This window comes from Phyllobates terribilis, unplaced genomic scaffold, assembly GCF_046119375.1.
Source record: "Phyllobates terribilis strain yellow unplaced genomic scaffold, ASM4611937v1 Scaffold_4__5_contigs__length_816908805, whole genome shotgun sequence".
In the NCBI taxonomy this organism is placed as follows: domain Eukaryota; kingdom Metazoa; phylum Chordata; class Amphibia; order Anura; family Dendrobatidae; genus Phyllobates; species Phyllobates terribilis.
In genome coordinates, this window is record NW_027362764.1 from 169493578 (window position 1) to 169509316 (window position 15739).

General features: G+C 47.4%; 1 protein-coding gene across 3 annotated transcripts in view; it reads left to right on the forward strand.

Annotated features, from left to right (window-relative positions):
• The window catches only part of CREB5 (cAMP responsive element binding protein 5), a 613433-nt gene that overhangs the window by 132102 nt on the left and 465592 nt on the right, over window positions 1–15739 (forward strand). For all 3 annotated transcript variants that reach the window (XM_073677914.1, XM_073677916.1, XM_073677917.1), the window contains exon 3: window positions 4193–4286. In XM_073677914.1, coding sequence (XP_073534015.1) covers window positions 4193–4286 — 94 coding nt within the window. The remainder of the gene's footprint in view (window positions 1–4192; window positions 4287–15739) is intronic.

Below are 15739 nucleotides of genomic sequence, written 5' to 3' on the forward strand. Positions count from 1 at the left end.
GTCCATGCCTGCTGCTCATCTGTCCGATTCATGAAAAATTATGCCATTTTTTATGCTACTTCAGTCCTGATTGGAGAAGCATTTCTGGTGCAGTGCATGAAAGCGCACTCCACATGGATGAGACCGTGTACTCTGTCAAGACTTGCGTAGCGTGAGCTTGCACTACATTGGTCTTGATGAATCAGCCCCAATATATTTTATTCTTGGGAATACGGTAAAGCTGGACATCATGATTTAGAATCTAACTATCGGGCCTCCTGATGAGCCCACAGGTGAAATGCATTGAGGCAGATGACTCTAGACATGTCTGGATAAGTACCATTTCTCTACCCAAACCAATTTTATACTTTGATATTGTGACGCCCTCCCTGAGCGATGGGGGATACTCGGAGCCGGGTCTTGCAGATGTCGTGGGGAGGTGATGCAGTCGTGGCCTTGACCCGTTCCGTGCCCAGGGCTGTCACATAAAAAAAATGGTCTTTTGTATGAGTGGTTGCTCGACTACGCCACCTGTGGTTTCTGGTGAAGGCCGCCAGCGCTGCTACAGTCCTCTGAGGCTGGTGATCTGGCAGCTCGGTTGGTACTACTCCCCACAGGCGGAGTAGGCCTCAGGGCAGTGATGGATGAGTAGTGTGGAGGACTGGTGGGTGCAGTGCGGCGTAGGAATAAACAAGCGGAGGCAGTGAATGAAGTCATCTGGGTCTTTACTCACTTTAGATGAACTTTCAGCCGCAAAGCTTCTCTCTGCTACACACGGAGTACTGCGGCCACCGGGTAGGGGGCTCAACATTTCCCAGGTAGATCAGGAGCACCTGTCAAGACCCCGCTGGTGTGTTCCTCTCCTTCCTTTCTCCTCCCACTTGTGTTCCTTCCTAGGATCCACTAAGCCGCTGGGCTTTTCCAACAGTGACGTGAAGTACACAGTCAGATATTGGGGGCCGGTCACCCCTCTTGCAGCAGGAATCCCTCTGGCTAAGCCAGAGTGAAGAATACAGGTGGCGACTCAGCTCCGTCCGTATCCCCCTGGGATCCTTTTGCCTGTGGAGCCTATCTCCTCTGCTCCCCTCCAAGGCCTTCTTAGGACAGGACCCTGACCGGGTAAAGACACTGGTTAACTTTGACCCGCTCCTCGTCTCAAGGCCAGAGAACGAGGACTGTGAATCTTCAGCCAGCTGCAGACTCTTGCTGGACCCTGACAGAAGACCACAATCAAAGAACTTGAACTTAAGATGGCCGTGAATTATATATGATTCTGTATGTGTTTCCTGTAAGTGTTTCCTCCACCCTCACCCACTACTTGGTTCCCCCTATCTTTGGTTCCCCCCCATCTCCTCCATCCCGGGCCGGGGCAGCACCCTGGTGCATTTAGACCCCCTACAGGACAGGAGTGGTGTAGTGATGAGTGGTGAAGTGGGGTCCTGGGTGATGCTCCATCCTTACCTGGGAGAGGAGATACCACACCTCTATCTGAGGTGCAGTACTCCTGTGGCTACTGAACCCTCAGGGGCGCCACAATATCATGTTTTATATATAAAATGACACTACTATATGAATTTATCTGCAACTAAGAACATATCTAGTCTGGTTACATCACTTGTTGTGTGTTTAATCTTCATATATTGAATACCTGTACCTCCTTAGGGCAGTGTAGGGCATCCCAGGGACATCCGCCATGGAGCAGGGGCACCTTTTTCACCTGTATAGGGTGCCAACCTCCACTGTTAGGCAGAGGTCCGAAATTAGGGTGCAGTTAGTACTTTCCAGCTATACTTTCTATACAATTTGCACAGTAACATACCTGGCTTGATTCTCCTTCCCCCTTTCTGATTTAAACCCACTTTGTCTCCTACTGCTTTGTTGGTATATTTGGTAGCGCAGACCTCTGGCTATATTATGAGACAATGTTTGTTGCTTGTGGCTACAACAGTTTAATTATTTATGCTAGCACTGATGAGGGCATAAAGGAGAGCCACTTAGGAGCGGGGGAGCCATTGTCGCTTTATCAGGGTGTCAACCTCCGTTGTGTAGGCAGGTTTTTAGAAAAGGATATCTAATAGGGTAAATTTAAGGATACAGGATTATCTACACCACCTATGCATTTTTTAGTATTGTCAAGTGTGTGTCTTTTATGTCATTAGTCCTATTTTAATTCATAATTGATTAACAAAGGTAATGTTTTTAATTAGAGGTTTACATATGTGAGCTACTAAAGACAGTAGTTTGATACCAATCATATATCCTATGTGGGGGTAGTTTTTCAGATTCAGACACAGAAAAGACATCAGAAAAAAATCTAAATATTTCAGGTAAACAACTGGGCAAAGCTTTTGACAAATTCACAGATAAAGAATACAAATGTGCTGACTCTCAGGATTCCTAGGTACAATATCACCCTCATGCCTCTGTTCATGCAACCGCCTATGAAGACAGAATCCCAAGGACATGGCTGAATCAAGGGAATTAGGAGGAGGAAACTATACTACAGTGTCCCTGATTTGCTCAGAAAGTCCAGTAGGGAAGTGATAGCAAAGGGCCTCATCATTTCATTGAGAGTCCATGGACCAGTGTCAAAACTCAGTAGAGTTTAACTGATGCTATTTTACTTTCTGCTAACGATATATGGTCAGGTTCATCATAAAGGACCAGAAGGTAGGGAGAAGTACAACGCTTGGGGATCATCTTCCAATAGGGAAATAATGAGTCCCACACACTGGCTCTCAGAATCAGATAAATACAGTTTTGACAGTGCCTGTAGTATAGGCGACAACTTTCCCTAAAAGTGAAAAATTTTTACGGTCACCTGAAAAGGTAGCTTCACCTTGGGTTTGAGAATTGTCAAGGGAAGTGCTGTGATGGTTTTCGCTTTGACTTGGGTGGTTTCATGATGCTGAACCCACTATACAAGATCTTTGACCAATTGGGCCAGGTCTTGCGCATGATTCCCCATCACTTTGAATTGATCCAAAATTTTGAGACCATTATACTATGATGAAGCTCTTTTAGAGGTAAAAAACTGATTGCTGCTGGATTTATTTGTTAAACCATTGAAGTCAATGTGAACGGATCAGTTTTAAAGTGCATCAGCTTTTCATAAGTTTGAAACTGTTCCAGTTTTTTTTTTACTGGATCAATTACAAACAGATAATTACTGTGACATGTGAACTTGGCATAAAAATAGATTCCCTGTCTGGCAGGGACCACATGTCCCAGCCAAATGAATGTAAAACAGAACTGCACCTACATCCCCCAACAACGTTGGCAGTGCAAGCGTGGCGTCGCCTTGCAGAAGTAGCTGAGGCCCTTAAAGAGGATTCAGACACAGACATAACAATTTGTCTACTTGTCTCATGTTTTAGGGCTTTCTCCTCCTATCTGTACTGCTTAACATTAAGCTCTGATGTCCTCTCACTATCCTGAACCAACCTAAAATAGCTGTGGCATTCCCTGCCTGGCTCTTTTACAGGCTATGATAGTTCCTATTCATTGACTGCACTATGCCATGTGATAGGATAGCTGCAAGGCTTTATGGGGAAGCCTGTGTGCCCACGTTCATGTCAGCTTTTTGTGCCTGATGCAATCTTCTGCAACATGTAAAATGGCAGAGAGCATTGTTTTGGTGATTCAAGAGAATTGGATAACAAATTAGTCAAATTTTCCTAGACCTGTGAATTACTTAAAACTCAACATGAATTCAATTTGCATCGAATCGATTCACTCATCTCTATGTCTTCTCTTTTCCTAAAACTGTGTTGTTTTTTGCGTCTTTCTTGCAAATGTATGGATACATTGACAACTGGTTGTTACTAGTTGGGGGGTTTCCACATACAGTCTGACATTATTCAAGTAATGTTGACACAATATGGATACACCCCATTGACACAGGGAATGGTAACACCCAGATGTCAATTTGTTCAAAAATTTCTAGGAGAGATAACAGCAGAAAAGTATGAAGCAGAGTTATTAGAAATGAGATGGAGTATACAGGTATTTACTGAAAAAGACACACCAGGAGAGGTGACAAGATCTCTTAAAGTATTGTCATGTGAGTGAACTCTCATTGCAAGTAATGTCTAGTTACTTATTCATACCCTTGATGTCTTTAATGGATCCTGTTACTTTGACAGCTCAGTTTGTGTTGTATCGATACCCTTTACCAAGGATTTATTACACATGTATGTTTTCTGTGTTACAGCGATTCCCCACTGAGGATCACCTGATGATTCACAGGCACAAGCATGAAATGACTTTGAAGTTTCCTTCAATAAAGAATGATAACATGCTGTCAGGTAACATGATATAAAATGTAACTCATAATGGTGCTCAGTGACAAAATCTTTTATGAATGACTAAGTTGGAATTTCATTCATTATAGTGGTAGACACATATCAGAAAAAGATTGAGAACAGTTGATATTGGATTTTTTTTGCCAATGGATGGGTACGACTTTTTATAGAAAGTTTTGATAGCATGCACAGTGTAATGTTACCCAGTGATGTAGCTATAGGTAGCAAAGGTCAGAGCACAGGCTAGGAGTTCAGTATGGAGGAATGGGGAGGGGAAAACACATCTGAGTGAGTCCTAACCTAGGTAACGATGTTTGCAACTACAGTGGTGCACCCCAATCATAGTAGGTAAAGGGGAACCTCAGCAAATGACAATGCTGTTACTGAAAAAAAATCACTATACAAAAACCAAGAGTGGTATTACCACCAAACACTAACAGTCCTGCAAAATATATTAAAAAAATAACAGCGCAGTTATAGATATTAACTTACAGCTGATGTTCTTTTTGATGGAGTTCTTCAATTTTCATGTCTTTTCTATCTGACCCAAACCATCATGAAAACTTCTTCCAGCTCTTCTGCTGAGTTTACAACAGAGACATATTTGGCTTTTCACATTTACAGCAGCGTCTCTATCTATTCTCAACCTGCACAACTCTCCATCCTGTTGGTACCCTAAAGCTGAGTCGGCTGCTGCTGTATTTTTCATTATTAATGGACCTGCTGTTGGATGGTGTAACCGGCTGAGGATTGCATGGAGAGGCGTGACTAAGTGAACACCCGACTCTTCACTTAGCCCATGATTGTGGAGTTAGACTTGGCTCCAAACGGACGCCAGGTGCTACTCCAGGACAGAACTCAGTTGCACGCCATCTGCCCGCCAAAGGGGCAGGAAACTGTAAAGGCAGGTATGGCAGATTTACAGGCAGGCATGGTGGGTGCGAGCATGAACGACAGGTATACTGACTGGCATGACTGATACACAGGCATGCAAATACTGGCAGACACATCTGGTATACAGGCAGGTTGGTAATGGTAGGCACGGCTGATATGCAGGCAGGCAGGTACAGGCAGACACAGCTGGTATACAGGCAGGCAGGTTCTTTTAGGCACGGCTGATATACAGACAGGTAGGTACTGGCAGACACGGCTGGTATACAGGCAGGCAGGTACTGGTAGGCACGGCTGATATACAGACAGGTAAGTACTGGCAGACACGGCTGGTATACAAGCAGGTGCTGGCGGGCATGGCTGATATGCAAGCAGGCAGGAGCTGGCAGGCATGACTGATGTACAGGCAGACAGGTGTTGGCAGGCATGGCTGATATACAGGCAGGTAGGTGCTGGCTGGCACGGCTGATATGCAGGCAGACAACTGCTGGCGGGCACAGCTGGAATACAGGAAAGCTTGGTTAGTACGGGCGGACAGGTACAGGACAGGTAAACTGACTGGTGGGTAAAGGGAACTTGCAAGCGTGCAGACTACTGACATAACACTTTGCTCAGGCACCTCTCAACAGGTGGAAGTGCCTTAAATAATAAATGTCTCCCAGCTATTGGCTGAGGACACTTTAGGATGGTGCGCGCTGTCCCTTTAAGAGGCAGGGAGCGCACACTCCCTAACCACAGTGCTCGGAGATCTGCGAGCCGTGCGCAGATTTCAGACAGCAGAGGAAGGAGGAGTAGGCGTAGGATGGGCGTCGCGCCGGTGTGAGTCGGTGTCCCTGCCGGGGGAGGGAGAAAGCTTGCAAGGACACCGACGCTACAGTTGGTAACAGTACAGTACTACTCTTAGTGCCCCATATGCAGATATCAGGGAAAATGTTAGGCTAGGTTCACACACATATGGTGCTCTCCGCTGAACATTAATTCAGGGCTTCCGTTGGACTCCTCGAAACACAGGATTCCAAAGGGAACCGCAACAAAGCTTGACAGAGCCATTCAATTCAATGCATTCGGGCGAGTCACTTTGGACACTGACCTCCATCCTAGCAGTATTTGTCTTTTTCAGACATGCATAAAAACGTGACAGACCAATAGTTTGTCCAAGTCTGACAGAGATTAATACTATCATATAAGAAGGACAGTGTAACATACCTGGTGGCGTCCTTGCATAGTGGTCCATCTCCCACTGTGCAAGAGCGCGCACTTGATTTCCAGTCCAGACTGCCATTCTGGCTTTTTTCCATACTGTCTGCTTAGGCTGCTTAGGGTGACACCCGCTGAACTTCCTTTTTCTTGTAGCTGCTGCAGACACACCCCTAATGCGTCCTCAGCCTATTGCTGTCTGTCATCTGGTATTTAAACCAGATCCTCCTTGGAATCCATGCCTGAGCATCTTGTTCTGTCAGTTGGCTTCTTGTCACTGATGTGCCAGGTCCTGTCTATGTTTTCTGCCTTGTGGTATCAGTTCCCGTGTCTGAACTGTGTCCTGTCTGTGTACTCTAGCCAGCTGTCTGTCTGTCTTCCTGGAGGCTGTATTTCCAGGCCTGTCTGAACACGCTCCTAGCCTGTTCGTCTCGCCCTCTGGGGGCCGCATACCCAGACTCGCTCCTGTATTTGTTGCAGTACAGTTCCTGTCTGAACTGTCTCCTAGCTTCCTACCTGTTTTGTCTTAATGTCCGTTTGTTCCCTTTTTCTGCAGTGTCTGAATCAGCACTTGACTTTACCTAGGGTCGTTCCTGCATTTTCTCGCAGTTACTGTTCTTGTCTGAACTGTCTCCTAGCTTCTTACCTGTTTTGTCTTTATGTCTATTTGCTCCCTTTTTCTGTAGAGTCTGAACCTGCACCTAACTTCTACTCATTGTCATTGTACTTCCGTTTGTGAGTTGGAGTCCTTTCGCTACTTCTTTGCAAGTACCTTGTGTGTTTCTGGTTCTGCCTTTCTTTTCCAGTCTGTTCCGTGTGAACAGAGTCCTGTCCCCTTTGCTTTTTCTTTGTTTACCGCTTCGGCGATTTATCTCTGTCCTGTCTTACTTACCGCTTCGGTGGTTCCTGCCCGCTCAGTCTTGTCCACCGCACTTGCGGTTTTGCTTTGCTCAGCCCTGTCCACCGCGTTTGCGGTTTTGCTCTGCTCGGCCTTGTCCACCGCGTCTGCGTTTTGCTCTGCTCAGCCTTGTCCACCGCGTCTGCGGTTTTGTTCTGCTCGGCCTTGTCCACCGCGTCTGCGGTTTTGCTCTGCTCAACCTTGTCTACCGCGTCTGCAGTTTTGCTCTGCTCAGCCTTGTCTACCACGTCTGCGGTTTCACTCTGCTCAGCCTTGTCTACCGCGTCTGTGGTTTCGCTCTGCTCAGCCTTGTCTACCGCGTCTGCGGTTTCGCTCTGCCCAGCCTTGTCTACCGCGTCTGCGGTTTCGCTCTGCTCAGCCTTGTCTACCGTGTCTGCAGTTTCACTCTACTCAGCCTTGTCTACCGCGTCTGCGGTTTCGCTCTGCTCAGCCTTGTCTACCGCGTCTGCGGTTTTGCTCTGCTCAGCCTTGTCCACCGCGTCTGCGGTTTTGCTCTGCTCAGCCTTGTCTACCGCGTCTGCGGTTTTGCTCTGCTCAGCCTTGTCTACCGCGTCTGTGGTTTCACTCTGCTCAGCCTTGTCTACCGCGTCTGCGGTTTCGTTCTGCTCAGCCTTGTCTACCGCGTCTGCGGTTTCGCTCTGTTCAGCCTTGTCTACCGCGTCTGCGGTTTTGCTCTGCTCAGCCTTGTCTACCGCGTCTGCGGTTTCGTTCTGCTCAGCCTTGTCTACCGCGTCTGCGGTTTTGCTCTGTTCAGCCTTGTCTACCGCGTCTGCGGTTTCGCTCTGCTCAGCCTTGTCTACCGCGTCTGCGGTTTCGCTCTGCTCAGCCTTGTCTACTGCGTCTGCGGTTTCCGATCTGCTCAGCCTTGTCTACCGCGTCTGCGGTTTTGCTCTGCTCAGCCCTGTCCACCGCGTCTGCGGTTTCGCTCTGCTAAGCCTTGTCCACCGCGTCTGTGGTTTTGCTCTGCTTGGCCTTGTCCACCGCATCTGCGGTTTTGCTCTTCTCGGCCTTGTCTACCGCACCTGCTGTTTCGCTTTGCTCTGCTTGATTACCGCATCTGCGGCTCTGAACCCGTCTCCCAGTCTGTACTGGACCCTACCCAGCCTGCACTCTAGCCTGCCTGTTCCTGTATTCCCCGGTGTGGGTCAACAGCCGTGTCCGGGGTCTGACCTGGAGTGGCACCTGGTCCCTCTGCTCGGTTCCTCCCTGGTGCACTGGCGTCGTATGCCGTCGTGCGACCTTGGTCGGATCGGGCAGATACTTAGTTATGCCCCTCCAGGCACTCTCCAGTTCATGGCACAGTGGAATCACTAATCACGCACACGCCAGTCAGTCTGGGCGTGTGCATTACAGCATGCTCAGGCCATGGTTCCCTTTGAGCCCCACGGCCTTCGCTCTCTGAGACGTTTTCCAGTGAATACGTGCATCTAGAAGAAATTTATTATTATTTTTTTTTTTTGCTACAAGCTGAGTTCCAGGCGAATTACGCACCCGTCCAGATGGAGCTTTCTGCACCTGTTCCTGCAGATCCACCACGGTACTATGGGGATCCAAGACAGAGTCGTGCATTTGTGGAGCAATGCATGCTACACTTCAAGTTCTACCCTCTTTATTTTCCCACCGATCGGGTTAAGGTGGGATTCATGTTGTCTTACCTAGCGGGTGATGCCTTGAAATGGATCACCCCCCTTTGGGACGCACAGGATCCTATCGTCCTGGACCTGCAGGCCTTCCTGGTGGCCTTTCTAATGGTCTTCGATGACCCTAACCCGGAAGCCCCTGCTGAAGCATCACTTTCCAATATCCCGGAGCAGCCCCGATGGGTAATGTGTGTGGGTAGCGCACTAGTCCTCCTGCCCGAAGAGACTACTGCCCAGCCAGAATCCATACAGGATGAATACGCTCTCCGGAATACTTCTCCCAACCTCAAGAGGCAATCCAGACGTGCTAGGCGTAGAGGTTATCCGTCACGCCTGGGTCTGTCCTCCTAAAGACCTCCTGACCCCAACCTTGAAGTCCCTGCTGAAGCTTTACTTCCCAGTATCCCGGAGCAGCCCCGACGGGTAATGTGCGTGGGTAGCGCACCAGTTCTCCTGCCCGAAGAGACTGCTGCCCACCCAGAATCCACACAGGAGGACTTCCTGCACCCGGTATCTGATACTTCACCCACTTTACTCGGTGAGCCTGACCAAGGGTACTCCGAAGCAGTGATTACCTCTGAGTCCGTGCACCTCTACAACCTGGTGGAGGACCCGCTGTTGCCTCCTGAATCCTCCGGGATACCACTTGATGACAAATGGAGAGAGACTTCCCTGCACCTGGTACCTGATACCTCGCCCGCTTCGTCCAGTGAGTCCGACCTAGTGTACTCCGAAGCAGAGGTTACCCCCGAGTCTCTACTCCCCTCCGACCAGGCGGAGGACCTCCAGTTGTCTCCTGAACCCTTCGGGGTGCTACGTGGTAGCGAATGGACAGAGACTTTCCTATACTTTGTACCTGATACCTCGCCCGCTTCGTCCAGTGAGTCCGACCTAGTGTACTCCAAAGCAGAGGTTACCCCCGAGTCTCTGCACTCTTCCGACCCGGCGGAGGACCTCCAGTTGTTTCCTGAATCCTCCGGGGTACCACCAGATAACAAAGGGACAGTGACTTTTCTACACCTTGTACCTGATACCTCGCCCATTTCATCCTGTGAGCTTGACAAGATGTATCCCGAAGGAGAGGTTACCCCCGAGTCTCTGCACCCCTCCAACCCAGCGGATAACTTCCAGTTGTCTCCTGAACCCTCTGGGGTGCTACCTGATAATAAGTGGAGAGAGACTTCCTTGTGTGCTGTTCCTGGTACTCCACCCGTTTCGTCTGTTGCTGAGGATGGCTGGATAGGAGGTAGCATCCTAGCTACCCAGATGAGACCAGTTTTGTCTCTTCCTGTGGACAGTAGAAGTAATCTCCTTGAAGAGAAGGATTGGCCCTCAAATTCCCTGCGGAAGATTCTGGCAGGCCTGAAGAAGAGGGGGCGTAAGGGGGGGGGTACTGTAACATACCTGGCGGTGTCCTTGCATAGTGGTCCATCTACCACTGTGCAAGAGCGCGCACTTGATTTCCAGTCCAGACTGCCATTCTGGCTTTTTTCCATACTGTCTGCTTTGCTCTGCTCTGGCTGCTTAGGGCGACGCCCGCTGAACTTCCTGTTTCTTGTAGCTGCTGCAGACACACCCCTAATGCGTCCTCAGGCTATTGCTGTCTGTCATCTGGTATTTAAACCAGCTCCTCCTTGGAATCCATGCCTGAGCATCTTGTTCTGTCAGTTGGCTTCTTGTCACTGATGTGCCAGGTCCTGTCTATGTTTTCTGCCTTGCGGTATCAGTTCCTGTGTCTGAACTGTGTCCTGTCTGTGTACTCTAGCCAGCTGTCTGTCTGTCTTCCTGGAGGCTGTATTTCCAGGCCTGTCTGAACATGCTCCTAGCCTGTTCGTCTCGACCTCTGGGGGCCGCATACCCAGACTCGCTCCTGTATTTGTTGCAGTACAGTTCCTGTCTGAACTGTCTCCTAGCTTCCTACCTGTTTTGTCTTTATGTCCGTTTGTTCCCTTTTTCTGCACTGTCTGAATCAGCACTTGGCTTTACCTAGGGTCGTTTCTGCATTTTGTCGCAGTTACTGTTCTTGTCTGAACTGTCTCCTAGCTTCTTACCTGTTTTGTCTTTATGTCTATTTGCTCCCTTTTTCTGTAGAGTCTGAACCTGCACCTAACTTCTACTCGTTGTCATTGTACTTCCGTTTGTGAGTTGGAGTCCTTTCGCTACTTCTTTGCAAGTACCTTGTGTGTTTCTGGTTCTGCCTTTCTTTTCCAGTCTGTTCCGTGTGAACAGAGTCCTGTCCCCTTTGCTTTATCTTTATTTACCGCTTCGGCGATTTATCTCTGTCCTGTCTTACTTACCGCTTCGGCGGTTCCTGCCCGCTCAGTCTTGCCCACCGCACTTGCGGTTTTGCTTTGCTCAGCCCTGTCCACCACGTCTGCGGTTTTGCTCTGCTCGGCCTTGTCCACCGCGTCTGCGGTTTTGCTCTGCTCAGCCTTGTCCACCACGTCTGCGGTTTTGCTCTGCTCGGCCTTGTCCACCGCGTCTGCGGTTTTGCTCTGCTCAGCCTTGTCTACCGCGTCTGCGGTTTCACTCTGCTCAGCCTTGTCTACCGCGTCTGCGGTTTCACTCTGCTCAGCCTTGTCTACCGCGTCTGCGGTTTCGCTCTGCTCAGCCTTGTCTACCGTGTCTGCGGTTTCGCTCTGCTCAGCCTTGTCTACCGCGTCTGCGGTTTCGCTCTGCTCAGCCTTGTCTTCCGCGTCTGCGGTTTTGCTCTGCTCAGCCCTGTCCAGAGCGTCTGCGGTTTTGCTCTGCTCATCCTTGTCCACCGCGTCTGCGGTTTTGCTCTGCTCAGCCTTGTCTAAAGCGTCTGCGGTTTTGCTCTGCTCAGCCTTGTCTACCGCGTCTGCGGTTTTGCTCTGCTCAGCCTTGTGTACCGCGTCTGCGGTTTCGTTCTGCTCAGCCTTGTGTACCGCATCTGCGGTTTTGCTCTGCTCGTCCTTGTCTACCGCACCTGCTGTTTCGCTTTGCTCTGCTTGATTACCGCATCTGCGGTTCTGAACCCGTCTCCCAGTCTGTACTGGACCCTACTCAGCCTGCACTCTAGCCTGCTTGTTCCTGTATTCCCGGTGTGGGTCAACAGCCGTGTCCGGGGTCTTACCTGGAGGGGCACCTGGTCCCTCTGCTCGGTTCCTCCCTGGTGCACTGGCGTAGTATGCCGTTGTGCGACCTTGGTCGGATCGGGCAGATACTTAGTTACGCCCCTCCAGGCACTCTCCGGTTCATGGCACAGTGGAATCACTAATCACGGACACGCCAGTCAGTCCGGACATGTGCATTACAGACAGACAGTGCCCATAATGACTCCATCGGCTTCATGAAGGGCATGGCTCTGTCAGGGCATTGTCGAGGTTCCCGTCAAAATCTTGTTCTTCAAGGATTCACACAGAAACCCACAGCATCTGCCCGGGCAAATGGAGGCATACTCACCTCCTGCCATTCATGTAAATCCAGAGCAGGTTGTGGTCAGCGATGGTTGGAAGTGAGGACTACACAGTCTGGATGTGACAGGAACACTGAAGCATGTGATTGGCTGCAGCATTCAGGTGACTGGAACAGTGTGTCATCAGATATAGAAATACTTTATGAATAATTTTGCATATATTTTGCTCCTATTTGTTATTTCCCAATTTTTGTTCTTTCTCCACTCCTACATTTTGACAACAGATTAATTTTAACACATTTTATTTTCTCACTTTATGCTTTTGTTTTGCAGATTTAATTATAATTTATTTCCAGAGTAAATACCAATCTTATTGTTTCAGAATTCTATTTTAACCCTTTGAGGAACTGTAAAACTTAAAGATGTGATACAGTTCTTTAAGTGATGCTGTTATAGAAATCAGACGTAGTTATTTTTACAGTATTTTACAGAAATTTGTATTTTGCAGATCTGAATGCTCCATACTGCTAAAATACCAAACAATGGTCACTTATCAGGATTTATGGCAAGTTTGGATTAATCAATCAAATAAAAGGAGTACCTACAGTTTGCAACTACTAAACCTATCTATATTCAGAATGATAGGCAGGTAGATTTCGGGGACTTCTGTATATAGGTTATAAGTTGCTGATCACTGGGTATTCCATTATTGGGATCCCCACAAATTGCGAGGATATGTTCCCCAAGTCCCAGTTTGAATGGATCAGCGGTGATGCATTAACTCTATTCTAAGTCTACAGTAGTGGCGATGATAGCTGAGCAATGTTCTTGGCTATCTCCATCAGTCTATTGGACTTTGAATTGTCTACAGCTTATTGCCAAGGGACAGGCCACCACTTCTAGGAGCAATAGCCGAACATGTATAGTGCTGCCCTGAGGCTGGCTGGTATTACTGGGTTGCACTTTACTTCCAATTATGGCCACCTCTTTCATGCCTCACTGTACTTCTGGTGCTACAAGGCGAGGCTTCCTCATACTGCCTCATATAACAGCATAAGGACCCCACACAGTTCAGGCGAGCGGAAAAATGACACTGCTGTCCTAAACTGTTCCTCAAACAGGATAGCCAGCGCCCCGGCAGTCTGGAAGTCTAGAGGCTGGGGAATGATGTGCTACTGCTAGAGAGCATGAGAACAAGCCCATAAGTAAAATGTTCAGAGAATAAAAATTTAACTTTTTTTTTTTTTTAATGATGTGGCTGACTATTAGGTTATTTTTTAACAAGGATTTGAAATGAAAAATAACAAAACAAAACATTTTTTTCTCTGCAAGTTTGCAATTGCACATAACTCAGTTGGAATTTGATAGAAAAAGCCTGTGTGAACCAAGTGTAAATTGAATTGTCGTTCTGTAGTCTACATTTCTCCCTTATTCCTAATTTTACTAATTACCATGTGAATAAAAAAGTCTTAATTGTTTGTTAATTCATATACAGCAACACACTCCAATAATTTGTACCTCTATTGCAGGGATGTCAGATATTTATTAAAAAAATTCTTACAATTGAGAAAGTTTTTCCTTATTATCAAATATAACGATTAACTTTTTCATATGGAAGAAAACTTAAAGGGGATGTCCCACGATCAAACTACACTTTAATTAATAGATCTTAGGATAAAATATTGAAATAATGTAATATGTTATGTAAGAGCAGTAAAAAGCATATAATACAATGGTCTAATTTAAATATGTAATAACAAAAGATAAAAAACCTTGAATAGCACAGATAATAAAGTATGATGCAAGCAAAAGAGCCCCCTAACACAGTATGATACTCCCACTGTGAATTCCTCCAGAATACCCTCCACATGCAAGGTATGATGACCCTACTGTACCCCTCCCCCTCAATCCCCCCAACAAAGAATAGTGACCCCATCACAGTATGATTCTCCAACTGTAATCCCCACACAGCCCTCCATACAGTATAATCGCCCTACATAATGCTCCAAACAGAATAATGGGCCCCACATAATGCTGCATACAGTATAATGGCCCCACATAGTGCTCCATACAGTATAATCGCCCCACATAGTGCTCCTTACAGTATAATGGCCCCACATAGTGCTCCATACAGTATAATGGCCTCACATAGTGCTCCATACAGTATAATGACCCCACATAGTCCTCCATACAGTATAATGGTCCCACATAGTGCTCCATACAGTATAATGGCCTCACATAGTGATCCATACAGTATAATGGCCCCACATCGTGCTCCATACAGTATAATAGTCCCACATAGTGCTCCATACAGTATAGTGGCCCCACATAGTGCTCCATACAGTATAATGGCCTCACATAGTGCTCCATACAGTATAATGGCCTCACATAGTCCTCCATACAGTATAATGGCCCACATAGTCCTCCATACAGCTCCATACAGTATAATGGCCTCACATAGTCCTCCATACAGTATAATGACCCCACATAGTCCTCCATACAGCTCCATACAGTATAATGGCCTCACATAGTCTTCCATACAGTATAATGGCCCCACATAGTGCTCCATATAGTATAATGGCTCCACATAGTCATCCATACAGTATAATGGCCCCACATAGTGCTCCATAAAGTATAATGGCTCCATATAGTCATCCATACAGTATAAAGGGCCCCGCATAGTGCTCCATACAGTATAATGACCCCACATACCCTCCATACAGAATAATGGCCCCACAAAGTCCTTCATACAGTATGATTGCCTCACATAGTCCTCCATACAGTATAAAGGGCCCCGCATCGTGCTCTATACAGTATATATAGTATTTATAGAAATCCCATGCCCACTGTGCTTCTATTTGATGCTGTGTAAACTCACCCGGGGTGCTGGTTTACGAGTCGCAGCATGTCAATTTCTGTTGCGGAGACGCTACTCCGCAACCAAAATTTTCACAATAGAATGTATTGGATGTGTTAAATCCATATTGTTCAATGAACACATGCGGATTTACTTGCGTGATGGAACGCAGCATTTTGGAAGCAGCGAAAATATGCTGCATCTAAAATGCTGCTATATCCTGGTCATGGGCACATAGCCTAATGGTATACGATCAGGCCTTGGGAAACAAGCTCTATTGTCGATTCCACTTCTACCCAGATTTCAGTGACTCCCCTTACTTCTTTATAGAGTCCACCCCAAAAGATCAATGATCCCAGCACTTTATATTTGTTACAACTGAGGGTGTTTATTCACCAGATCAAATGCAATGTTTCAACCAATACTGGTCTTTTTAAGCATGGTCCTTATTGGCTGTCTCAACCCAGAGCTCTGCCCAGTCTCTCTGTAGGTCCTACTGTCTCACATGCGCTTGCTGTCCATACATTAGCTATAAGGATCAAAAACACTCGCTTTTATGGATGCACTTCCAAC